Here is a 27881-nt window from a genome sequence, read left to right as displayed (position 1 = left end):
AGAATTAAGACAGGGCTTTTCCCATAATGGGCACCATTTCAGTGCCACAGTAACAGCCAGAGTGTGGATTTCTACCTTCCTTCTTAGAATGAGGACACTTTGCAATAACGGGACATGTCTGGATGAGATGCATATTAGTTTTGCTAGGTTGCACCATTGAAACAGGTTCTGAAAACAAGGAGAGTCAGAGCCAAGATCTGTTTAAATTTCTATATATCCATCTGATTTAATCTTTAAAACTGTATCTGTCCTGATGGAAAATTAGCTAATTAACTTAAGAGACTCCTCCCATCCCCTCTTCTCTTCTCAACCAACTGTAACACTGTGGTTAAGCATGAAGCACAGAAGGTTAAAAAATCCTGGATTCCTTCCCCAGCTCTGCTACTGCATGACCCAGGTCAAATCATTTAACCATCCGTGCCTTGACTTCATCATCTGTACATTACAGACTTCTTCCAGATCAAAAACTCTGATACTCTAGCTCACTGCATTCTGTGTGGACATTTCTATAAATTCCATGAATATTCTAACAGAATAAGAAAAACTTCACAAGAATAGGGACCATAATCATCTTAAACACCATTACACATAGAAAACTTAGCATTTAATACATAATCTTTAAATATTTGTTGAAATTCAGAAATGTAAAAATATTCCACAAATGTAAACACACAAAAACAAAAACTAAATGTCTTAGAAAGAAGCCCTACATTTGGATCAGTAAATGGGGGAATAGCCAGACATATTTAATGTATAATTTAGACATTTTTGGAGAAAGACCTGATAATGAGCCCCTTCTTTCAGAGATTTAACTTTTAAAAGCTTGCAAAAACCATTTCTCCTCCTGCAGTTTTAAATGTAATTCATTATAAGCTGAAAGTTGCCAAAAAAATGTATCTAATGCACATAAGAAAAGGGCTATTATAGCATCATTGTCCTTACTCGTACTGCCCAACCTGCCATAATATAATGGAAAACCAAAATGCTATCTAGACTTATGCATTATCCTGTCAGTAAGCACCTTTGTCTCACTGGTACCTGTACTTCGTAGCACCTCACTCAATTTGATAGGCCAGCATTAAACTTGGGCACACACATACATATCCACATTTAATAGTATCTTTATCTTGGGAACTCAAAATAACCAATTATGGAATGCTGTGGAATCTTGAAAGTTGTTCTGCAAAATGTCTAGGTCAAATCTAAACGACTACAACCTACTTTTTGGCAAATTTTTAATTTTCTATTTCATTTTATTTTTTAATTTGGAAAGGAGAGCTTTATTTCCTATAAAGGGTTGCAGCCTACAGGGTGGCCATCCTTGGCAGATATTTTGAAACTGAAATTGTTAACTTGAGTTTATTATTAGCTTGGCCATAATGGCCAGGGTCTCCATTAAGTTGTACCTAAGGGGAAAAGATAGTGAAGAGGCAAAATTAAGAGGTTGCTATCGTCATGGTCTCATGAAACTTGCAATCTACTCTTTGAGCCAAAAATAATACAGAGAGAGGTAGAACAAGAGAAAAGTGGTTATGCAGTGCTTGTTTCATTGAAGCTCAAGGAAAAGAAATAATTTAAATGAGCTGGATAGGTTAAAAAAAAAAGGTATCATAAAGAGGTGGTTCTTGAGTTTTTCCTTGGATAGGACAAGCCAAATAAGAAAGACATAAGGTTGAGAGTGGGAGTGGTATTGGGGTAGGTGAAAGGCAGAACCTCAACTCCACCATAAATGGTGATAAAATGTAAATCCATCAGTTACACAGTAAAGAAAAATTATGGTAAAGTTTTATACCAGCCCTTAAGGAAACTAAGCTACAGAAAAGATATGGAGAAGACAAATCATATGTCACCTAATATGTCCTAAAACACTCTACAGCTTTTAGGGGCACAGTTGAAGACCATCGATCTAATCCAATGTTTTCATTTTATTAATCATGAGAAAACTGAGTCCCAAAGATGTTAGCTGATTCCTCTAAGGTCACATGGTAGCTTTAATGGCCAAGACAGGACTGGAATCTAGATCATTCTATTATATCACTGCATTTCCTGAGTTTCATTTTAGCATGAATATCTCCATTGCCACATACTTATCACAAAATAACAAGATCCCATTATTCTCATCCTGACCGTACTGTCCATGTCTGGCTGAGTTGCTAATAAATAACAAAAATTGTTTCAAGATTTGAATAGGCCCTAGTAGAGAATAGTGCTTAGAGATGTAACAGCAAACTCACAGGGGGTAGGGGTAGGGGACTGGACAAGAAAAAGTCAGTGTTTACACAATTGAGTATAGCTTTCACTGTTGACTGGACAGCTGTTCAGTCTACAGCTTCTTAACCCAGAAAATTACTCAATTATCAAAAGGGCACATTGATTCACCAGCTGTACATTGCTAAGACTTTCTAATATTTAAAAGTCATAAAGGTTACCACACTTCAAAAGATATTATTGAATGGTACTGTTGCTTCACAGAAATTGATCTTTCACTATTTATTCAACTATTCATTCAGTTGAACTCAGTGAAGAGAACTTCACTGCACTGTAAATATTTAAATGGCTCTTGTCGGAGACAAAGTGAATCAGCCTAAGTAGGCTGGGAGCAACATTGGCTCAATCTGAGAACAAATATTCCGAATAAAGAGCCCAACTTTGCTTTCAGGATGCTAGTCTCAAGCAACTCTATTCTCAAGAACACCTTCCAAGTTCACATTGTCTGTGCTTGAGACACGTGGATGTCCCATTTTAGACTTAAATAAAAGTGCTAAGAAAGTGGTGAGAGGAGTGTAGAGGAAAATAATAAACTCCTAATTCTTCCTAAATCGGAAGCATTAGGAAATAAAGTGACGAACCAGTTTTCCTTTCTGACCTCAAGCAAATGATTGACTTTGGAGCCCACAATGACCTGCTTAGAGCTATTTAGAGTGTCAAGGGCCACCTAGTTTCATGTCATTGAACAGGTAACAAAGCGCAGGAAAAGGAGAGGCTTGGGTACTGGGGGATAAAGTTTATATCAGATTACATCCTGAAATCTCAGCCTTTTCCAAACAAATGTAAATACTTAGCTGCATCTGAATCATTCATTTTGAAAACCCAACAGACCTTTTCCTGGGCAAGCAGGACAGATGAAAGCAACAATACCAGATGCTTCGCTCAACTGATTTTCTAGATTGAGCTGACAAAACTGTTCTTGTAGAAATCTAGTCTTGCCTCCTTTCCTTACAGGACTGAAATGCCTCTGTAGGTTACGGAGCAAAACCAACCCAGCGGAAGGGCCAGAGAAATCCTACTAGAGGTGACATACCTAGAGCTGAAAGGTCTGAGTTAGGACCACATATGGATTGGTTTTATTGATGGTACGATAATTTCAGGTTTAGTTTAGCTCATCATCTGCCCATGACCAACTTTACCTGTGACTGGCTCATCACCACGCTGCCACCAACCCACCTGGCCTTCATGTGTTACACAAATGGAGCGGAAGGTCCTAGGTTTTCTTTAGCTGTATTCACTTACTCATTTATCAAATCATTGAATCTCTTACTCTTGCATCCCCCATTTGTTCACCCAACAAGCCTTAATGAGTAGAACAGGCAGGCATGACGCTATAATGGAGATGAGAAAGACAAAACACTTTGCACAGCTAGGTGGTACCTGCCTCGCCAGAGATGGAGAAGGAGACTGGGGGCAGACTGGACTAACTGTAACTTTGCTTAGGAGAGCTGGAAGCCTCCACTGGATCACTGCCCTTGAGAAGTGGTAGAGGAACAAGACAGGAATTAATCCGGAGGAAGGGGCATTCCACACAGAAGGAATGGTAGCTATAAAAGCAAGTGAGCACTGAAGGTCTTGCTATGCTTGGGGAAGGGTTGAAAGTTCTGTATGCCTGGAGAGTAGGCCGAGATGAAAGGAAAGGCACAAGGAGTGGCCAGGGGGTTGAAAGAATTAAGACTAGTGAGATAAGTCACCGTCTAAGGGTGATATGTTTTCACCCCCATCACTCCTCTGAAACTGCTTTCGCCAAGATTACCAATAAACCTTATTACAACAGAATACATGGGTAATATTCAGCCCTCATTTTACTTATCATCTAGGCTAGTATTGTACCAAAGGATGGGAGATGAGAGTAGTTCATGTCAGGGGCAGGCAATAGGGAGTACATTGTCCCCAAATGATTTAAAGACAATAATAAAAACTGACAAAAATTGATCGGCTTTCTATTATCACAGTGCACCCGCAATTCCAAAAAATGTTAGTATAAAAAATTCCTCCCGAAACTCTCGGGTTGATCTTAGTTCTAACCAATTGCTATGCTTACTGCTACATTTTAGCAATATTGTTATATGCACATATTATGTCACATTGTATAGGTATGTATGCCAACTTCAAATAAGCACACTTGTATTACTTATCCTTTAATAAATATCATATATACCTGAAAGCTATTCTCAGGAGTTTGCAGTTACATAGTCTACTCTGGACACACATGGACTTAGCACGCGTCATTTCAAAAGCACACTTCATTTCAAAAGTAAATTCATAACGATTCAGAGTCATTCAAGCTTGCTTTGAGCACAGTTAGTGTTTCCATCTCTGTACTACACGCCCTGCTGTAAACATGCTATGTTTAATCAGAGGATTCAGAATAAACAATGACAGCACAGAGATTGTAAAGACAAAGAAACTACAAGTGAGTTATTTTAATTCTGTCACTGTGTTACCACTAGGAGTTTTTATTTGTGTTTAAAATTGAAAACAGTGAAAGAGTGCAAACTGTGAGATGTTCATTATTGAGTTGGTTGCTAGGCACAAATTTTAATTCATATGTGAAATAATGTACTGAATCTGAATAATATCCTTAAAGTTGAAATTCATTCTTCTTAAGTTGTACTCATTTTAAAATTAAAGAACAAATTAAGAAAACAAAAATGGTTGCATGATGATAGTTGAAAACAGTTTCACCATACGGTGGAGGGAGTCCCTCTGAGTGTCAGCCACACCAGGTGCACCACAGATCAAGGCTGCGTACCAGTCTTGTGCTCACTCCATCCTTCTCCGAACACTCTTTTCCTTTGGTTTTCATGAAACATGCTCTCTCAACTTTTTTCCTAGCTAGTAGTCTCTCCAGCAGTGTCCGCATCTCCTCATCCCTGAAAACATCATATTTCTCAGTGTTCTGTGCTAGCTGGGTCGTCATCTCTTCTTAACCTACAAGGCTTCTGAACGATCTCTTTGGCTCCATGGGTTCAATAACCAACTGTATGCTGACAACTCTCAAATCTATTCCTTAGCTCAACTCTCTCTCCTGAAATAAGCTGTTTATCTAACTCTCCACTGAGCATCTTCTTTTGAACATAACTTAGACATCTCCAATCCAATTGTCTGAAACCGAGTTCATTAACTTCACCTCCTACTTGATCAGTCTGGAAAACTAGGAGCCATCCTTTCCTTTCTCACCCCTTGCCCTCTCAATCACCCAGGCTGACAAATATCTCTCCTAAATATCCCTTATCATCCACTTATCGGCTTCTTTGTTGTCACAGCCATTACGCTAGCTGCACCACCACTGTTCTGCATAGCTCCAATAGCCAAGTTCTACGTTGTAGACAGAGCTCTTTCTGAAGAGTGAATTGGATCACATCACCAACCTTCTTAGCACCATTTAATAACTTCCATAGTCTTTATTTATAAGACAGAGGTAAAGAGGTCTCCTTTTACCTTTACAGCCTTATCTCTGAGCTGCTGTAATCTCACTTCAGTTACTTTAATGTGTTTCAGGTGGCTGGGCGCAGTGGCTCATGCTTGTAATCCCAGCACTTTGGAAGACCAAGGCGGGCAGATTACCTGAGGTCAGGAGTTCAAGACCAGCCTGGCCAACATGGCAAAATCCCGTCTCTCCTAAAAATGCAAAAATTAGCTGGGCGTGGTGGTGCTCACCTGTAGTCCAAGCCACTCAGGAGGCTGAGGCCAAAGAATCGCTTGAATCCAGGAGGTGGAAGTTGCAGTGAGCCAAGATCGCACCACTGCACTCCAGCCTGGGCGACAGAGCGAGACTCCGTCTCAAAAATAAATAAATAAATAGTATGTTTCAGATTCTCTCTTGTCTCCAAACCATTGCTTATGCTATTTCCATGTCTGATGTTCCAAGGAAAATATTATTTCCTCTAGAAAGCCCGACTGCCTCTCAGGTTTGAGTTGGGTGCTTTCCTACTGCACCCTGTCGGAGCACAAATTGGTAATCACAGTTTTCTGTCCCCCTTATGAGTCTTGAAACGAATTAGACTTTAAATTCTAAAAGCAGCTATCAGATCTGTCTTGCTCCTCATTGTATTCCTAGGACCTTCCTGTAGAGTGGGTGCTAATAAATATTTTCGTTAAGTGAATGAATGTATGTATGAATCGCTTTGGCTCTAACTAGAATTTGTCTACATCATGGATCACAGATGCTTTCTCAATGGTTTATAATATCAATTGTTCCATTTTGACTTATTTCATTCCTGGAAAACTTGTCCCATGCTTTGTTATTTACAATCACATCAATGATTTATTTCAGAATATATTGTAATACAAAAAATGATACATGCTAAATAAACTCTGGCAGGTATGCTTTTTCCCCACCATTAGGAAGGAAATGGAGGTGTAAATACATTTAAAATTCACCATGTGGTGATGGAATGCAGGACTTTTGGCCAACCTTAAAACTGTCCTTTCAATTTTTAATCCACACACCAACAGAGGGGATAATTTTAAGTCTCTCTTTGTTCAGAGCTTCAGGGGAGAGAGTGTAGAGTGGATTTTTTCTGATTCAAAATGAAGAGATACATGAAAACCACCAAAGTCAGGGCACTTCATAAAGAAAAATATGATGCTTTCATTGCTGAAGAGACCCAACTGAAGTCTAATGAGGAGAATGAGAAAGAAAGGGGGCTTGTCGTATTCTTCAGCCAGCACAACCTTCCCTTCATGTTTACATCAACAGCAGTGGCACCTCCTGGTCTGATGTTTACATAAAGCTGAGAGTCAACTGGATACTCTGGCTCCATGCTTGCCCAAGGCAGAGCTGACCACAGCAGGTAACAGGCACCTGGACGGGGCTCCCCATGGGCCATCAGGGGTTCTCATCAGCTTCTCTTAGCCGGCAGATTTTGAACAGTGGGTATGTTCCAAATGTGTCAGGGCACATTTTTCAAACATCACTGCAGATTCATTCGTTATGTCTTGCCTGTTTTTAGACCTTGACAATAAAGGGACAGTTTTAACCAAGGAAGGGAAAGAGAAGCTCGTGCACACTGATATTTTATGACATGCTAGGATCCACAGTGAGATTAACCTATTTCTTTGAGATCTTTGGGGTCCTCTTATCTGTGACTCCTCATTATTTTCCTTTCCACGGCGGCAATTACATCTTCAAAGGGGGAAGATTCACACAACACCTTCGTGTTTATGTGCTCCGAATTCCTATGTATTTCAAAGTGTATACCTCAAGGTAAACTTTGAAAAAACACAGGCCTCTGTACTCTGCTCCAGTTGTTTGTGTGTGCGTGTGTGTGCATGTGTGTGTGCATGTGTGTGCATGTGTGTGTGTGTCTCAACTTAGAATATGAACACCTCAAGCACAAGAGTCTTCTCTTTGCTTTATTATTCTCCACAGGAAACACTCGATACTAAAATTTTCACACGCACATAAAAAAGACAAAGATGTGTAACATATTTTGTGCACATATAGTGAAGCCTGTACTTACCCTAGGAAGATATTTAGATATGTGAGGAACAGAATTTAGAGAATTAAAATGGACTTTTTCGTATTTCATTATTTTCTATGTAGTAGCAAGTGATGTATTACATTCCTAGGGCTTCTATGACAAATCACCACAAACTTGGTGGCTTAAAACAACAGAAATTTATTCTCTCACTGTTCTGGAGACCAGAAGTACAAAATCAGTTACATGGGACCAAAATCAAGATGTCTGCAGGGACACATTCATTCCAGATGCTCTCAGAGAGAATCTGTTCCCTGCTTCTTCCAGCTTCTGGTGGCTGACAACATGTCTTGGCTTGTGGCCCCATCACTCCAATGTCTGCCTTTGTGGTCACATTGCTCTTTTCTCTGCTGTCTGTGTCAAGTCTCCCTGCTGCCTCTCTGTCATAAAGACTTGTAATTGCATTTGGTACCTGTCTGAATAACCCATGGTAATCTTCCCATCTGAAAATCTTAACCTTAATCATATCTACAAACTATATTTTACCATCTAAGGTAACAGTCACAGGTTCCAGGTATTAAGAGAGGGACATCCATTTAAGGACTATATTCAGCCTACCACAGGTGGTGAAGGCATTGTCTTAATAAAAACAAATTTCCTCTGGGGTGCAAGCAAGCCAAGAGAAATAGAAGATAAGAGGAACAAACTGTGATGGAAAGAACTGCCCTCAATAAAAATTTCATGCCGACCCTATAATTCAGAAATCAATGCAAAAGTAAGTTCCTGACTCTGGAAGAGGATTGTGTTTCAAAATTTTGTGAGTCGTGGTTTAAAGTTGGGATCTTACGTCACTTTTCTACAGAAATAATAATACTTAAGACAATTTTGATTCTAGTGAGCCACTAAATCTAATTAAACATAACTGAGGTATAGAAATCGTTTACTTTTGTCTTCTAAGAATCTATTCTATGGAAATAATCAGAATGCAAAAACTCAAAATGTGTTGCGAAGATGTTTTTAGCCACATTATGTACCATAGCATAAAAAAAGATAGAAAGGAGAACTTAAATATGCAACAACATGGAAAGGTTTATGCAAATTATAGAATATCCACATGATGGAATGTTATGCAACCATATTAAGTTGATGTAACATTGTTAAAGGCATGAGAAAGTGTGCATACAACATTGGAGTGAAATATTGACAATATTTTTTGCTCGTGAATCTGTAATTTGGACAGAGCTCAGTAGGGACAGCTTTTCTCTTCTCCACTTGGCATCAACGGCAGCAGCTCAGGATCTGGAATCATGGGAAGGCTCACTCACTCGCACATCCAGCAGTGGATGCTGCTGGTCAAAACACCCACAGACAGGCTCTCAGTGTGACCTTGCCTTCCTCACAACATAGTGGCTGGGTTCCAAGAATGAAAGCCGGACAAAAACCGTATCACCTTTCATGACCTGACCATTAAAGCCAGCCAATGCCACTTTTGTCACCTTCCATTCACCAAGGCAGTCCCAAGGCCTGGCCAGTTCTAGATGGAGGTAAAATATGACTCCACCCCTTATACAGAGGCAAGGTTCTGACACTAGAAATATTGTCTGGTCATTTTTTGGAAAACAGAGGCTGTCACACAAGGACACAAGCTGTATACAAAGCGAAATCCTGATAATGTTAAACACCAATTCATAATTACCAGCACATTAGAAGGAAGTAGTAATATTACTTTATGTAAACGGAAATAACTAATTTTCTTTCTATCTTGGTGGTAGAACTATAGGTCATTTTTATTCTCCATGTGCTTTTTTGAATTCATCATAAATTTTAGGATCAAATATATTTGCTGTGAGTGAAAATACAAACAGACTTATTAGAACAGAGAGCGTGTGAACAGCACTTAATACAACACCCCTCTATGTAATATATCATGTAATCCTAGCAATAATCTGGTGGGCAAAGGGGAAAAATTTCATTTTCAGGCCAAGAATCTGAGACTCAGACAAGCTTACAGCTAGTTTGTGGTGGATCTGGACCTCAAATACCAGGCTTTTGACTCAAAAGTCTTACTTCCTAGTGTATTCTCATTCCATGGTTTCTCCTTTAAATGGGCTGGAAATTGCAGCTAATGTGTGTCATCCTTCAGGGGAGAATCTCTCTGCCACCTCCATGCTCTTCATTGCCATAGTCGTAAATGATCCCTCTTCCCTCTCCACAGCATCTGTTTGCCCTAGAGGTAGGTCTTGGGAAAGGGGAGAATGAAAACCTTGGAGAAGCTTCTGAAAAGGTTCAGGAAACAGAGAATGGGGAAAGGCAGAAGTTTGAGATGAGGGCTTAGGAGAATTATCTTGCAGTGAGAAACGTAAGCAGGAGTATAGGGACAATTTTGGCTCCTGTGGAGTGTGGGCTCAAATAGCACAGGGAGGGATTGAAGCATGCCTTGATCCTTGACCACACTGATGCCGAGATAAGATAGATGAGAAAAAAGAAAGCAGGGACAACTTTCCGAAGGACGGCCGTTTCTATAAGGAAGAGGAGAAGTTTCATAGGATAGAGTAGCAAACGAGTGACTATCCAGTTCCAGGAGCTGTTCGTAAATAAATGAAGGATTTTCATAATGTGAGTGCTGGTAAATCAGAAATTGCTGCTAAATCTGGGGGGAAAAGGCTATTTAGCTGAAGAATTCAATGGAAATTAAATGATTTGAAACAACCCCAAAATTTCTTTTGAGTTGAAATTTGCTTTAGAATGTATTTAGGTTTAAATGGAATATCTCATTTTTTTTAAAAGAAAAAAACTTAGTCATATAAACAAGCTGAAATAAGAAAATCAGTAAATGTATATGGGTATAGAGTTATCTGATACTCTAAGCAAGCATCCTTCTGTTGTTATACTGAGCCTAGATGAAAGAACTCATCCTCATTCATTTTGAGTGCTACAGAGTCAGCAGTACCAAACTCCATCAATCCCTTATTAGACCTCGTCTTCAGACTGCTGCTATCTTCCTTCCAGTATGCAGATAGAGCTTATTTTACAAACTAAGCCTTTTTCTTTAGATTGGTAAATATTGTTAGAGCCCTTAAGCCCTTAATTTTCACTTCTAGCCTATTGTCCATAGTCTGAAGAGGGAAAGCAAACATTAAGATATAATCAAATTTAATTTAGTGATCGAAAGATCAGCATTCTATGCTCCAGAAAATCAAGGATTAAAAGAAGACATTTACTGAATGCTCATCAACGTTTCTGATTCTTCTTCTCCTAGGCCTACTATGTCATTACATTTCTCATCCCCTTGAGGTTGAGCAGACCAGTGCCTTGATTAGTGTAATGCAAGGAGAAGTGTTCGGTCCTTTAACAGTTAGGGCTCCATTCACCACATTCTTTCTCCTCTGCCGTGATAACCAGTGACATTTACAGATCGTGGAGGCTTCATCACCCTCGGCACCAGAGAGAGGATGAGGTGGAACAGAGTCCACTGCCAACCCAAGATGGGCAGGTATTAAAAATATTAAATAAACCTTTGTGGTTCTTGGTCACAGAGAGTTTAGACTTGTGTGATACTGCTACATGGTCTTTCACTGGATTCATACATTCAGTGAAACTGATGGGCTTGGAATTGGTGGTTAAGCATTTCTTGTTTATCAGAGGGGAAGGAAATCTAAATTACTAGAAGGTAAACTTCCAGCCTCTGAATATGTATCGAAAACAAGTGAAGGAAAACTTATCTCCACACAAAACCCTGAACACTAATACCAGCTTCATTCATAATTGTCAAATTGTGGAAGCAACCAAGGCATATTTTAATAAGCTAATGGATAATCCAACTGTGGTACATCCCATGCAACGGAATATTATTCAGTGATAAAAAGAAGTGAGATATCAAGCAACAAAAAGACTGGAAGAAACCTTAAATGCCCATTACTAAGTGAAAGCATCACTCTGAAAAGGCAACATACTGTATGATTTCAACTATGTCACAGTATTGTGAAGGGCAAAACTGGTGGCAGTAATCAGCCATTGTCAAGGGCTTATCGTAGAGATGAAGGTAGGGATGGGTGAATCGCAGGGGAGTTTTAGTGCAGTGAAACTATTCTATTGCCAAAACCCACAGAATGTATAATACAAAGAGTGAATCCCAATGTAAACTATGGACATTACTTAATAGCAAGGTATCAATATTGGTTCATCAGTTGTAATACGTATATCATACTAATCAATATGTTAATTTAAGGGAAACTGGGAGAGCTGGAAGAGGGGATATATGGAACATTTTTACACTGTCCATTTAGTTTTTCTGTAAACCTAAAACTCCTCAAAAATTCAGCTAGAAAAGCAAATAAAGGATATCTTAACAAAATACCAAAGATCCATTTACATGATTACAAAGTGAATAGGTAAGGGGTGACAGGTTGTTGAATTGAGGGTTGGTCTGGTGGGCTTAATCGTGGAATACTTTGACGCACACACAGGGTTATACATTTGCATATTATACAGAAGAGGACATTAAGAAAAATGAATGAGCTTCTTGGAAAGAAGAGCATAAAAGACTAAGGTAAACTGTGGTAAGAAAAAATAGTCTTGAAAAGTAACTGTTAAGTGATTTTTGTCCTCATGACCAGAAATATACCATCCTATGGACAGAAACAATAACTGCATCAAAACACTGCTTAAGCAAGTTACCCTGCAGGAATGTTAATTCCAGTATACATTTATTTGGTAATCGGAAATAAAGGTAAGTAGGAGAGATTCACTTTGTAATGGCAAAGTAGACCTTTCCAAAATGCCTCCCAGTGGAAAGGGGGTTTGCAGCGTGTGAGGAACTCTACAAATACCCACTCAAGTGCAACAATATAACTGATAAAAATTATTTAAAAAAACAAAAACAAAACCACAGACCAGGCACGGTGGCTCATGCCTGTAATCCCAGCACTTTGGGAGGCCAAAACCAGCAGATCACTTGAGGCCAGGAGTTCAAGACCAGCCTGGCCAACATGGCGAAACCCCATCTCTATTAAAATACGAAAATTAGCCAGGTATGGTGGTGCATGCCTGTAATCCCAGCTACTTGGGAGGCTGAGGCACAAGAATCGCTTAAACCTAGGAGAAAGGCTGCTGCGAGCTGAGATTGTGCTACTACGCTCCAGCCTGGGTGACAGAGTTAGATGCTGTCTCAAAAGAATAAAACGAAACGAAGCAACACAAAACCGTCTGTTTTGGTAAGGTGACAGGGCATATGAAGAAACACTAATCAAGAAAATTTCTTAAATCTTGATAAGGAAAAGATCTTGGCACTAGATCTTGGTAACAAAAAAATCTTGGCACTAGAGCCATGGCCTGCTCCTACTCGCCCTACAGTTTAATGTGATGAAGCTCCACTCAAGTTGGGTGTGGCCAGGAAGATGAGGGTCTCGCTCCTCAGTCTCTGGTTAAGGGTGACAGTATCTCCTTGGGATTGGCAGGAATTTCTCATCCCTGTGAAGCTCCATTTTATAGGGGCTACATTCCAGGCAAATTTCTTTGAAAATCAGGGGCTGTCTTCGTCTACCCACCCCGCCTTCTCTTGCCTCCACTCTAGGTGTGCCAGGCCAAGAATACTTGAGTGTCATTGCCTTCACCCCTGCTCAATCTTAGGGTAGAGGTTCCCCACTGGAAAAACAAGCTGAAAAGACCAGAGGCAACTGTCTCTACCCAGCTCCCTGCTTCCAAAGCAGGGGTGTCACTCTGAGAGAAGTAGGCCACTATCTCTGTCCCCAGATCTCAAGCAGTGGCTCGGAAATATTGCCCAGGGGATGCGGCAGGCCATAAGAACAAAAGGACATACTCTTTTTTCTAATTGCTAAGGCAATTTGGGTACCTAAGCATGATGCTTTGATGGTATATTTCTTAGGTTGCTCTTTGGTTTGGTTTAGAGGAGGGAGAATGTGGTTGATAAGGCCTCTTATCTCTCTGTAGTCCATAGTTTCATGTCCCAGTTCTACCACCATTTTACAGCCTTAACCAAGGGAAAAAAGATGCTGGGAGAAAAAAATTTGATTTTAAATATGCAGACTCAAGAAACTTCTTCTCTTCCATGAGAGTGAAAAAGTTTGACTATCCTCTATGTACTTGGGTTAGAAGTCTTCTTGGTTTGCTCAAGCTAGAAAGGAGCTTATAGGAAGAGAACAGCATAGGGAAGATCTCCCTCAGCAAAGCTAGAGACATTGTAATGTGAACTTCTCCGTCCTCCTGCTAAATACATCTAGCTGTCTCCGTGGTCCTTCTAAGTCCACAGATACCCACAAAATGACCCCTTTATTTGAGCACACAGCCTTGAAGCATGGCCTCATATTGGATAGAGATCATAATGAGTCCTCTTTCTCAGTCTTTCTTGGTGAGGGAAGAGGGACTATTCAATCCCCACTGTAAACAGATCTCCTCATCCCAGATACGCTCTATATTTGCATTGTTCAGAGCCATCTGGAATGATCTAGAATATAACAAGAGTGATATCAACCCAGACCTTACTTTCTCTCTCTGGGGTGGGGTGGGGATAGGAAATGAGGTTTTTGAGGGGGGCAAATACAATGTAATAGTTAAAAAATAAAATGTTGATTACATTAATTTCTGGCATCAGAATAAAAGCAAATCATAACTATTAGCACAACTTCCCAGCTACTGGGGAGGCTGACGCAGGAGAAGTGCTTGAACCCAGGAGGCAGAGGTTGCAGTGAGCTGAGATCGCACCCCTGCACTCCAGCCTGGGGGACAGAGCAAGACTCTGTCTCAAAAAAAAAAAAAAAAAAAAAAAAAAAAAAAAAAGGCATGTACTAGGCACTCACTGAATGTGAGATTAAGAGGATACACTTTCTTGCCTTCAGAAGGAATACAAAATTACAAAGTATGGTGTTAACCATTGTAATAAGTACAATAAGCATTTGGTATTGCAAAGGGCTGAGAAACACACTCTATCCTACAATAGTGAATTAGGAAGGCAGGGCTTCTTTGAGGAAGTAAATGTGTTAGGTTTCAAAGATGAATAGGAGTTTACCAGGTTCAGAATGAGCAAAGGAAGGAGGTATTTTAGGCAGAGAATGTTATGTGATTGAAGGCACTGATGCCAAGAAAGCAGGAGCACTCAGGAAATAGTGATACAAAGTAGATACACAAGAGATAAGCTTTTGCTTTCACATCAATTTAATAGACCTGTATTAAGCACCTACTGAATCACCGAAAACCTGGTGGTTTGGTCTTCATAGATAAGTTGCCACCCTCAAAGCCCTCTAATAAAGGAACACTCATGCTATGTGCCAAGTTCACAAGTGACACCGGTTTCTTGCATTTCCATACCCCCACAGACCCAGATTTCCTTGGGGATCTGAAATAGCTTAATGCTATTTCCAGCTTCTATGCTGGTGAGGGTCTTATCATCAAGGAATTAGTTGAACCATACTTGGCAGAAGAGTATATGCTCTGCTATGATTGATTCTGGATAGTTCAGGAGAATGCAATCCTATGAAACATGATATATTCATTGGCTGATTTTCAGGACAGAGCATGAATTCTGATCCCGGGCTTACCACAGTACTATCTTCAGCTTCCCTGCTAAAAGCAAAGCTTCTGAGATGCTCTTGCTATTGTTTGAGGAAGGTATGGTTCAGCAGATAATTAGGGTTTTACTGGCAAAATCTGCAAAGTTCCCATTCTCGTTTCAAGAACCAGTTTCTCTTATCACGACTTTCCCAGTAGAGATCATATTTCTGCAGGAGATTTGAGAAGGCAGAAGGGAGAATGTCTGACCTGGCCCAGATAGATCATGAGCCCTCGGCTAGAGGTGACTAGGGAGGCTGGGACTTGCCTCAGGGACGTGGTTGCACCCCTACGTTATACATTACTTCGTTTCCTTCCAGACAGGGAGGGGAGCCTTTCATTTTTTTGTTTGAGATCACCTTTCATTCATTCCCTCATTCGGCATACATTTGTTGAGTAACTGCTACGTATCAAGATATGAACCAGGTGGCTCATGCCTGTAATTCTAGCACTTTGGGAGGCTGAGATGGGCAGATCACTTGAGGTCAGAGCCCGGCACGGTGGCGCATGCCTGTAATCACAGCTACTGGAGGGGCTGAGGCAGGAGAAGTGCTTGAACCCAGGAGGCGGAGGTTGCAGTGAGCCGAGATCGCACCACTGCACTCCAGCCTGGAGACAGAGCAAGACTCTATCTCCCTCTCAAAACAAAACAAAACAAAACAAAAAACAAAAAAAGATATGCACTAGGTTCTCACTGAATGTCAGATTAAGAAGATACACTTTATCGTCTTCAGAAGGAATACACAGTTACAAAGTATGGTGTTAACCATTGTAATAAGTGCAATAAGCATTTGGTATTGCAAAGGGCTGAGAAACACACTCTGTCATACAATAGTGAATTAGGGAGGGAGGGCTTCTTTGAGGAAGTAAATGTGTTAAGTTTGAAAGATGAATAGGAGTTTACCAGGTTCAGAATGAGCAAAGGAAGGAAGTATTTTAGGCAGAGAATGTTACGTGACTGCAGGCACTGATGCCAAGAAAGCAGGAGCACTCAGGAAATAGTGAGCTCTTATTTGGGAATGTTTGAATATGGAATGATTGGTGATGATGCACAGAATGGTGTTAGAGGGTAGGAGAACGAGTTGAAAAGGTGAAAATGCAGGCAGAGCCAGAAGTCAAAGGAACCTGGAAGATACAGAATTAACCCCATGGACCCACACTGGACATCAGTAGTCATATCACTTTTGTTTGGCTAACACATGGATTTTGCTCATTTTAAAAATATTTGAATTAGAATAGCTTTACCTCCTCCATTTAAAGTAGATGCACCCCTTACTACAGTATTCCACCAGAAGCCTTACATTCTTTACTACTCCCCCAGGCCCCTAAAGTCGCGTGAGTGTGCAATTTCATGAGCAATATAAAGAATTCAGAGGATTTTAGGCAGATTTAACAGATTTGTATTTTAGAATGATTGCTCTAGCAATAGTGGCTATTACAGTTGGGAAGGGGAGGCAGGCAGGCCAAGTAGATGCTAGAGCAATAACCGAGGTGAGGTACGATAACACTCTGGGTTAAGGTAAAAGATATGGGTTGTAAGCTACAGATTAGGAAAGTCTTCAAAAAGTGGCTACCATAAGAAGAGTCTGCTGAGGACCAACATTTTTAGAAATAGGCACCTTTCCAACAAAGGGATAGAAGAACAAATTGGGGAGAATGGCTGTATACTGAATTCAAGATTGGGGCATGTTGAAGTTTAGCTAATAGGTTGACAAGCTGGATATCCATGAGTGGTAAGAAACAGAAGACAACTAGATAATTAGAAGGAACTTGGAATAACGTGTGAGGTGTTTGAAGACATAGGGATGGCTGTTTCTGCTGAAGATGCAATGAAGGAAGAGACAGCTGTAAGGCAGAATATGGGCAGTTATGGGAAAACGAATCTGTTATGAGACCAGATGAAATTAGCATTAAGAAGATAACTAGGAGACACTGGGTTGTGAAAACCAAAGAGAAAAAATGGGTCAATGGCTTGCCCAGGCCAGAAATGCAAGTAGCAGGAGTTGCTGCTTCTGACCCAGGCCTGCCTGTTTTCTGAGTAATCTTTGATTGCTACCCTCCTGGTATGTATCATCCATAATAGTCAAAGTGGGCCAGACCTTCACCCTTAAGCATCTCAGTCTCCCCAGAACAGGCCTTTCCAGAGTGAACTACAAGCAGGAAATCTCCCCTTCAGAGGGCTGTCTATTCTTTGGCAGGTAGGCCTGGCTTTAGTATTAAGGCCACAAAATTCTCTGGGATGCAAGCAATTCCAAAGGGATCTAAAATGCCATCCCTGCTGCTCACTTTGGAAAGATTATCATGATTATCTTTATTAGCACAGAACTATGTAAAGTGAGATAGATTTTATTCTGGAGGTGAAAGTGTAAGAGCGGGTAGTCATGCTTTACCCCACCAAGCTCTAAATTCATCTACCCTCTGGTCATGTGTAAGTCCCCAGAGTTTAGCCATGTGTAAGTCTCCATTTTTGACTTCACTTAGGAGATAAAAATCTCTGTTGATGTTGTTGGGGGTGCGGAATGGAAGAAGTTGTTTCCCCCCCGCCCCCATATTGCCAACTGCCCTTAGAAAAGCAGGAAAAGAGCAAAGAGCTCTATGGATAAAAGCCCAGATTTTTATGCACACAGGGAAAGGCCACCGCAGCTTTAAAGAAACACTTTCTATGTTGAAGTGGGGTCGGAAATGTAATGGAAGTAGGCAGCAAACCCAAAGGCATGGTCTTATGAGAAAAAGTATTTATTTGTCATAGGAAAGCAATCAGGGAAAAGGGAGAGAAAGGCCTTCACCAGAGATCTAAAGCTTAGTGATCAGTGTGTGTTACGGCATTGAACCCAATGGTATTATTCCAGTACTTCAGTCTCTCCCACAGACTGGATTGAGCCCTTACTTTTATCCACATTAGGGTATCAGCACTCTAAGTGCCTTTTTAATGGATATTTTTCCCCCAAAAGTAAGGTAATTGAAAGGAGAAAGCCATGATTTAGAAGTTGGGGAAGTGGTTAAGGTTTATATTACAAGTTTGGTTTTTGCAAGTGACTACAAACTCATGAAGGGGAGAGAAACGGGATCTCTCCCAGTATTCTCTCAAGTTTTACCTAAGCATTTCTATATATTCAAAGACGCCACTGTGAATCAAACAAGAACATAACAAAACTCAGAAGACACGGGCAGAGAGGTAAAAGGGCTAGGTACGATGTAAAATGTAACGAGGCTAGCTGGTACATCCAACCCGGTGCTAAAAGTCTTTTAAGGACTTGAAGCTTGCTTGTGGAAAGATTAGCTATTAATTGTTTGCCAGAGGCAACCCTTCGGCCTTTAGAGAAAATTGCACTTTTCCAATTATAAGAAAATTACCCCATGGTTCTATCCTTGAATTATTTTATCAATTAGCTAAGGGAAAATACAATCTCAGACAACGCACTGTACTGCACTGCGGCTCTGTTGTGTGGCATAGTTCACGTAGCTTTCCAAAAATGCGGGCTATGACAACTATAAAATGTTGGGTCATTTTCTTCTCCAGATGTGATCTCAGAGGTGAATGTTTATCAGCTAAAGCGAGGCAAATGAGTATTTTAAAAGGATTGCAGCTTTTCTTAAGGTTTGGAACACATACCAATGAAGTTTGGTAAAGACAACAGAGGGAAAGCAGAAGGTTGTCTAGGACTTTGTGTCAACATGAAGGCTGTACGAAGACTTTTGAATGTCTCAAAAATTTTCTTCTGACTGCAAAGGTATACTGTTTCAAAATTTGGTTTACTGATTAAAAGCTTTATATGCTTACTTTTAGACACTCGTAAGAGGGCATCAAAAGTGCAACAGCACCTCCAAAGGACTGGAATTTATGGGACTTTATTTCCTACTATTCTGCCTCCAACTCAAGTACATAAATTTTGGCTTTTAGAGTGAGAGTCAGTATTTATGAAGATGGAATCTGAAAAATGTTGTAAATATTGTTGTACCAACCACTTATAGAGAATTGGAGTATTAAATGATGCTAAATGATGCCATAGCTTCCTCTACCAATCGTTATAAGGTGAGGTGGTACTAGATACAAGTTTTATGGAATAAACAAAACAATTACCAGTATGCTTAATAATGAACATTTAAAACCTATTTCCTACAGCCAAACAGGTCATAGTTTAGTGAGACCAGTGGCAGGAAAATAAATTTCAAAATTACTTTTGTTGATGATTTTCCATACTAACAAGCTTGAAATAGAACCTTGCATAGTATGAGTGATTTTAATCTGAATTGAGTTTTAAAGACCCTCCATATTGAAGTCACGGGCACTATTTTATAATCAAGAATAGCTAACTGGTGCTTCTCTTCATAAAAATCCCTCCTGGGTCACTGAGGCACTTGTCAGGGTTTTTCGCCATATAAATAAAAGACATGGTTGTGCATCTCTCATTCTGGTATCAGCATCTATACAAATAGCAAGATGCAATTTTTCAACATGTTAATGATGTACAACAGCAGGAAGTATTTTTATTACTTGAACATTTTTAGACATTTATAAACTTATTAAGAGAGAAGCTGCATGGATTATAATAGACCTATCTGGGTCCCAGGAAACAGAACTCCTCTTTGGGAAAATGTCTTTCTCATAAATTATCATTATTTGTAAAAATAAAAATTCCTAAGCTGTAAGTTTACCAAAGGTTTTTTTTTTTTTTCCCTTTGGAATCCACTGGTCTCTAATAATTACGTATGTATGTTGCTTATCAATTACTTATTACCTATACACATATAGCATTTATTTAAACATGTATATATGTGTACATACATAAATTTCTGGAAAATTATTAAACTCCTTTTGCTTTTATTTAAAATAAACCACACCCATTGAAAACTGTATAAAAGCCTTCTGATAAGTCTTATCCTAAAATGAAGTGTGTATGTATAACACAGTCAACATTAATTTTGAATACTGCGCAAACTATTTTCTAGTTTAAAAATTTACAGTGATCAACTAGTTACACACTGAATCATGGCAGGGAGCGTATAGGCTGATTGTCACTTTGAGTTCTGCCTTAATTACCCTGTTTCTAGTGCACTAACTTGCTAGCCACCTTCTTTTTTGTCCCCTTTATTTTTCTGAGAAGGGCAAAACATCCTTGAAGATCACTGTTATATTCACAGCAATCTGTTCTACGTTTATGGAAAACCTAAAAACCAGAGAAAGTCCACAAAATAACAGTCATTTCAAACCGGAGACAATGCATTTTTTTCTCATTTATTCAAATTCACTGCAGGAAGTAAACACTAAAAGATTAAAAAACAAAACAAAAAAATTCACACTGCAGTATGTACAGTTTCATGACATCATATGAAGAAATTAAATTTCTAATAAAAATGACAAATTATATTACTGAGCAGATCGCATCAAACTTGGTTGTGTAAACACCAGAATTCTTACTATGAATGGATTAATGTGCCTGTATTCCGGTACTGCTAATACCGGGATACTCTTGGAATAATGTTTGCAATGGGATTAAAAAATTCATGAAAGTAGTTGTGTGAATTCTTTATGTTTAAAAGTGGTTGACGATTAAAAAAACTGTTTAAGACCCTTGGATTCAAAGCACATTCTTTCACAAAGCTTAAACCACAGACGTCATGTCCAGAAATGGAATACTGTCATGTTGGGATGAACATCTGATCTGATTTGTTAAGACATTTTGCCAAATGCACAGATGCACAGGGTCCCCCATGCACTTTTCATGCAGCAGGTAATCACAACTTAAATAAAAGGTTTATTCTATACATTTGTCCAGACTTGCAACTGTATACATACATGCACAACTTTTAAACCTGTCTGATTATATTTACACTTATACATGGAATATACAGGAACCAAAGAGATTAAAAGGCTTTTCTGTTGCATTAGAACAATACAAAATATGTATTTTTCATTAAGGAAATCACTATTTACATCACCTTTAAAAACCGATTTTAACATCTTCATGTAACAAGTCAATATATATATATACATATTTTATATATATATATATAAAATATATACTCTCACCAGTTTACTCTTCTGTAAGATGCAGCAGAGAATAAACAGGTAATGAATGCTACCTTACTGATGTCAATGAGAGCTGTAGTACCCTTTCACAAATGACTTTATTAGAAGAAATTGTCTAGATATCTAAAATAGTCCTTGAAAATGTGTGTATGTGCATCCTTGTATCTACATATGCATAAACAAAGTGAATCTGTGGATGTATACCCTTTCTCACTGTTCTTTAAAATCACCCTAAATTCAAATTGGGGACATTCTCTAGTAAATCAGAACAGCATTCTTTGTGGTCATGTTTAAGTATTACATATTCTCATTCCTTTGTTAACAACAACGAAAACAACCAACCAACCAAAAAGCAAAACAAAACCCATAAGAAAAAAAAAAAAAAAAAAGCAATGCTGGCCCTTGACAGTCTTTTCCCTGACCTAAATTTCACTCTCTTGTAAAAAGGCCATTTCCCCCTACCCAAGGGAGAATACCAACATATTTTTTCTGACATACCTCTAAGGCTCCAAATCTTTCACAACAATCAAGAAAAACGACTTGTTTAAAAGCTTATTTATATAGTGTTGACAATAAGATTGTCATAGTATGGACATGGAGTAGAATATATTCAACTGGCCAGTGGAATTTTATGTCAGAATAAGCCTATGCCTTCACTTCTCCATATGTTGCATAATACCCACTCCTATTACTGTATAATATTTCCAGTAGCTATTTACAAATCATTCTGAGGAAAAATAACCATTTAGGGTTTTAGATCATATTAGGAAATCACACCTATTTTTAAGATAAAAATCTTAGAAACCACTTCAAGAAGAACAACTTTAAATCAATATCCTTCTAACTAGTAGTGATCATAGAATAATTTTTGATAGGTCATTTGCTAACCAGGTTCACAATTAAAAACAAAATGTCTGGTGAATGAATTGTGGATTGTACAAACTGAACATAAAAACAGACCTGTTTCACAATTGAAACCCCATGTGGCTTCAAGAATATATTAAGTTCTTCTAAGACTGTATCAACATTTACTTTTCATCACTATTTTAAAATAAAAGATCCAATGGAGTGATTGTGTACAATTCTGTCATGTATATGTGCCCGTTGTACTTTTTATTTAGCCAATCTGAATTTAGTGCCTTTCTTGGGTTTAAACTAAATGTTGTAGCCTTTGTTGGCATTGTTCTTAGGACAATGGTTTTAATAAAGGTTAAGGATGTATTCGGGAGAAGTTTCCAAACCATCCTGGAATCACCTGAGTTTGGTAAGTGGCCCTGTTTTTCCATCCCTAAGGCTAACTAAGTAGATGTTACTCATTAGAACACATAAATAATCACAGATTTTCCTGAGATGTTGAGCCAGATATGAAAGTTATCCCCTCCGCCCAATTTTTTTTGTCATAAAAAGTGTTCTGAACCCGATTTCCAAAGACATAACGGTAATATATGAACTACAATATTGCAAATTTTGAGCTGATGTGTGACTGTATTGGGGAAAATAGAGGCATCAAATAGTTTTTTTGTTTTGTTTTACAGTCTCATGTTCTGAGGAAAGTCGTAAGCCATGGTTCTCAAACACAAGAAACACCTAGGGAACGTGTTAAGATGCAGATGGAAGATTCCAGGTCCACTTAGCAGAGATTCTTGTTCTGTAGATCTGAGATGCTGCCTATGAATCTGCATTTTAAAACAAGTGCTCCAGATGGAGATGGTTCTAACGCAAGAGGTCAGAGTTCAGCTTTAAGGAATCCTGGTCATAAGACTCGCAGGTACCACAGGAATGGTGAGAATTAGCTTTTATAAGAGATGGTGAAAACGGTCCAAAGAAAAGCCATTTTGCTTCTGTTAAAAACAATTTCTTAAATATTCAACTTTTCAGGAAACCACCTAAAGATAAATGTTAACTTTTCTAATTCTGTAAAAGGAGGAGTATTAATTTAGTAAAGTAGTTAAAATACAAAAAATGGAAATCTGCCTTTTTTTTAAAGGATCTATCAAACTTCCCTCAATTGTAATCAATTTTTACTAAGTAGTACAAGGTTTAAAGAAATCTATATTGAAAAGGATCAGCGTGGGACAGACACACTGGGAACCACAAAACCTCTTCCAAGAGTTAAAAATAAACACTTTTCTTTTCTTTTTTAGCAAAAGTGAAAAAATGTAAGCATATATTTTTCTAATTTATTTTTGAATTGGATAATAAGCTGTGAATCAGCACTAGGTTTTTTCTTAATTGGATAATTATCCTTTAAAGAGTTGTTTTAACAGTTTGGACTTTAAAAAATGTGTTATGTAGGCTGACTTCTGAAGAGCAAAATAAAAGTACCCTAATAAAGGCAGCAAAATGCATTAATCCACTATGAATGGAGTTTTACATTTTAATTTATGCCTATTATTTATGTTTATAAAAGAATTTCATTCATAGGCTACTCACGGTTGTTATCTGATGCATACAGAAGTGTTAAACAACCAATTGCTAGTTCAGTAGTTTCCTCATGACATCTAATGTTAAGCAAAAATTAGTATGCATATTTAAACATCACCAGTAACCAATACTTTTCAAAATGAAAAAAGTTTCAATTATACCATGCTTTTCTCAAATCATGCTCTTATTTATACAGATCTCAAGTTCATACTCATTATGTTTTAAAAAGATCCCAAACTGGATGGCAGGTACATTTTATTCTGATTCTTTTTTTATTGTTAGCACGTTTCCCAGAAGTCCATAAACTTCTCCATTTGCACTGTGTGGGCGAGAAGCATTATTTCCCATATGGCTATTGTAAGGGCTTCTTAAGTTAAAGAAAGAAGCTCTCGTTTCTGCAGTAGGAAGTAACTCTTCTTTGATTGTGACCTGTGAGACACTTTCAGCAGATGAAGGCTCCCTCCAAATGTCCTTGTCTTGTGTTTCTCGACTGGTAACAGAATTGCCTCCTTTCTGCAGCATATAATATAGTATGGGGTTGGTTTTGGTCAGTCTTGGAGAGTCTTTTTCGTACTCATTCTTCTCCACATCAGTGATAACCCACTTAATGGGTCCTTTCTCACTGGGCATGGAACACCCATTCAAAAGCCCAGATTCTGGTCTAGACCCTGCACAGCCCAAGTGCTCAGGGAAAGTAGGACTCACAGGAGTTTTTACTACTCCTGGGTAGGAAAATGTCCTGTTATCCATGCAACTGCTGGGCTGAGTGGGGCTGTACATCAGTCCATTTAAAGAAGAAATGCTAAATTCAGGTTTGCTGTTGGTCACATTATTTTTGTGTCCTTTCTTTTTACTGTCAGCAACAGAGTTACTTCTGTGCGGGGACAAATCTCGCACACAGTTTTCTGAGAGAAGCAGCTGTTTCAGAACATTGAAGCTTTTGCTCTCTCTGGCCCAACTCCTGTGTTCACTTTCGCTGGCTGAGCCATGACCAGCAGGATATTTAAACTCAAGATCATTTCTGCTAAATTTCAGCTCTTCCTGGTTAAGCAAGGACCCATACAGTACTTCTGGGGCACTGTGATTGTTTGCAGCATCGACAACGTTGTTTTTCATCTTTTTAAATGGATTTTCTAATGGCTCAGTATAAAGCTTCCTTTTCTTAGGGACCATGCACAGATTCTTTGATTCTAGAAGTGCCATTTCATTACTTCTGTGACTCTTGTCTGAATCATCTGCCAGGTAACTATCTGGATTTTGTCTTAGCAATCGACTTAAGAGACCATTCTTTGAGAAAGAAAAATCCTGAGGTGAAACAGGCTCCGATTTAAAGTCTTCGGACACTGGTAAGGCAGGTGCGCTTCTCTGCACAGCAGGGGCCATACCCAAGAATGGAGCACTCTTGGCATCATGGCTCAAGTGCACATTTGTATTAGGAATTTGTAAGTCATCACAAGGCTCAGATTTTATTTTCACCATCAATATTTGTTCACTTAAAGCTCTCTCTGAGTGTTCCTGAGTACTTTCATCTCTTAAGGGAGTTTTCTCTTTCTTTTCATTTTTGCCTTTGTTGGGGTTTCCCAGGAGCAACTGGAGGACGGTACGTCTTTCAAGCAGATTTTCTATTTCAGAACCGGAAAGCCCCGGTTCAGGACCTGTTGGTTGACTACTAAATGCTTGACTTTCTTCAGCTGCATTCGTTTTATTTGCGAGCAAAGGGCTATTTAATCTATCAATCACACCTATCGGTTTATCTGTGTTTACAGTTAACAGCTGTTTGCTGGGTCTCTGCTCCTCCACTGACATGGAAGACTGCAGGCCACATTGTGCTAAATTTTGTAACAGCTTACTGGCACTGAAAGTTGCAGAGTTTTGTGCACCTTCGTTTTGGGCTGGTTTCTCTCCTGGCGTGTCTTTGCTTTTTGTAAGGTCCATTGAGTGGTTAGATGCAGTCTTTTCAGACTGAGTACTGCAGGCATACGGTGGGGAATTCCATTTGATGACCAGAGAGTGTTGAGAGAGATTGATGGGAGACTCTGCTTTGGCTGACGTAAGTAATGGTGGAGTGCTCACTGGCGTAGTCCGATTTGTACTGGGGCTTTCTATCACAGAAGTCCTTGCATAATTTTGTGTACTGAACTTGGTCACATCATTGTGTACTCCCTGAGGGCTGGTGTTTTTTTCTACATTTTCTTCATTCTTATGGCCAAGTAGCAATTGAAGAAGTGTTACTTTCTGGTGTGAGTTTAGCTTAGAATTCTTTGAGGTATCTTGATCTTCTTTGATATCTACGTCTGGGACTTTTGGATCCCAAGTGTTTAGCAAGGATTGAGTAAAGTTATCCAGGGAAACAGGTTGGTCAGATTCGGATTTTTCAGTTCGGTGTTTGCAAGACAAGTCTATGGGAACGCAGTTGGAGTAAGAACTTTCATCACCACTGCTGTCATCTGTAAAACTAGGATTGTTATCTGAATATTCATCAATAGTTGTAGGTGTACTACTTTCCTCAAAAATGCTTCCTCTCTCACTGTGACTGTGTCCATTCATTGGCTTAGGTATAGTCTGGCTTTTAAGAAGATGTAAAAGCAAACTATTGTTAGCAGCTTGTTTGATATTGTTTCTTTCCAGTGAGTTCTTATAACCTGCATTTTTAGGGGAAGAAGGAATGATACCCATTGGATTTTGAAATGTTGTAGCACTACTTTTGCTAGCCATCAGTTTGCTTGATGATGTTCTAGCCTGACCATTAAGATGGCTTGACATGGCTTTGGAGAGCTGGAAACTGCCAACATCCTTCTGGCCATTTTCTTGCAATCTGGCCATAGCAGCAAGTCTTTCACTTGCTGCTTGATTTGCATTTTGTGTTTTTAAAGCATGTTCTCGAGAATACTGCTGCAAATGGGCTTCGCTTGACAGAAGTAATGCTAACTGGCTACAAGCAACACTAGGTTTAGGTGAGGTGGCAGGACTAGCCCTTTTTTCTACCATGCTTGCAACAGCCTGTAATCTTGCAGCACATGACAACGGTTCACTCATGACCTTTGTTCCACTTTGACCAACGTGATGAGGAGATTCTACAAACCTATCTCTGATGAGGTTTTTAGTCACATCAGGAAGATTTGTATCAGGCTTTTGATCTTTAACTTTACTTTTCTTCAACAAAGTTTTTAAGTGACTTGATGCAACACCATAGCACCTTAAATCCTTCTCCACTTTTAAAGAATCATGACTGAGGGCATATCCTTGCTCCTTGAGGCTCTGCCTAATTTGTTGTGACAGAGCAACAGTCTGCAGCCTAGAGCTGAATGACTGAAGCAAAGAGGCCAGTAATGTGCTATCCTGTTTGCCTTTAGGCACACTGTCAACCATGCCAGCTAGCAAAGCTTCCTTCTTTACGTTTAAATTTACGATAGAATCAGACAGCCTCTTCCGCTTTGCTGCATTCCAGTCCTCAGAAGACTGCAACAGTCTGGCTTTTTTGAGGTGCAGCATGCCAGATCCCTGATATGTATGTGTATTGAGAACTGGACCATTACTTTGACAGGTGGGAAATGCACTGCCAGAAATGTTAAAGTTCTGATCCTCTTCATTATTCCCAGCAGACTTTTTGTCGACGGCAGTACCTGATCCCCCTGCTGCCTGATGCATTAGTAATCCTTCTAGGTAAGTTAAAACAATAGAATCCTGGTGCACATCAGAGCCAAGCTCTTCTCCATGAGTCATGTTCAATAGAAGTGTTCACAAGGGCTTGGTTTCTATTCACTTTAAAGAATGGTTTTCTGTGGTGAGTGAGACGTAACTTTAATAAGTGAGTATCAGTTTATCACCTTCCATAGCAATCAGAGAGAGATGTACTGTTACATTCTGTCCAGGATTTCTTCTGGCAATGACAAGATAAATGAGTCTGACCACAGAGCTGATCAACTTCTATGCAAGAAGGAGGAGAATTCCTTAAAACACAGGTCTGTAGCAGTACGCAGATAGAATCCTTAGTGAATATATTCCTTTTCCTTCTTCATCGTTTGTTCCCCATTAAATGCAAATATCAGTGTTCTAAAAAAAATAAAAATAAGAATAGTTAAGGAGGCAGAACTAGAATCATGTTATACCTACAAGCAAAATAATATAGCATTTCTAAGTGTATATGTATATTACATATAAATAATAGA

General features: G+C 39.2%; 1 protein-coding gene across 10 annotated transcripts in view; it reads right to left on the bottom strand.

Annotated features, from left to right (window-relative positions):
- Positions 1 to 27881, bottom strand: part of NRIP1 (nuclear receptor interacting protein 1) — a 212059-nt gene that overhangs the window by 88107 nt on the left and 96071 nt on the right. For 9 of the 10 annotated variants that reach the window (XM_050782352.1, XM_050782356.1, XM_050782351.1 and 6 more), the window contains one exon: positions 20782 to 27765. The exons of the other annotated variant lie outside the window; for it this stretch is intronic. In XM_050782352.1, coding sequence (XP_050638309.1) covers positions 23968 to 27435 — 3468 coding nt within the window. In that variant the 5' untranslated portion in view covers positions 27436 to 27765 and the 3' untranslated portion in view covers positions 20782 to 23967. Of the gene's footprint in view, positions 1 to 20781; positions 27766 to 27881 lie in introns of those variants that run through there. 10 annotated transcript variants of the gene reach the window in all.

The sequence above is a fragment of the Macaca thibetana genome, chromosome 3 (genome assembly GCF_024542745.1).
Source record: "Macaca thibetana thibetana isolate TM-01 chromosome 3, ASM2454274v1, whole genome shotgun sequence".
NCBI lineage: Eukaryota > Metazoa > Chordata > Mammalia > Primates > Cercopithecidae > Macaca > Macaca thibetana.
Note: the sequence above shows the minus strand (reverse complement) of the source record. Positions and strands in the feature narration are given on the sequence as shown.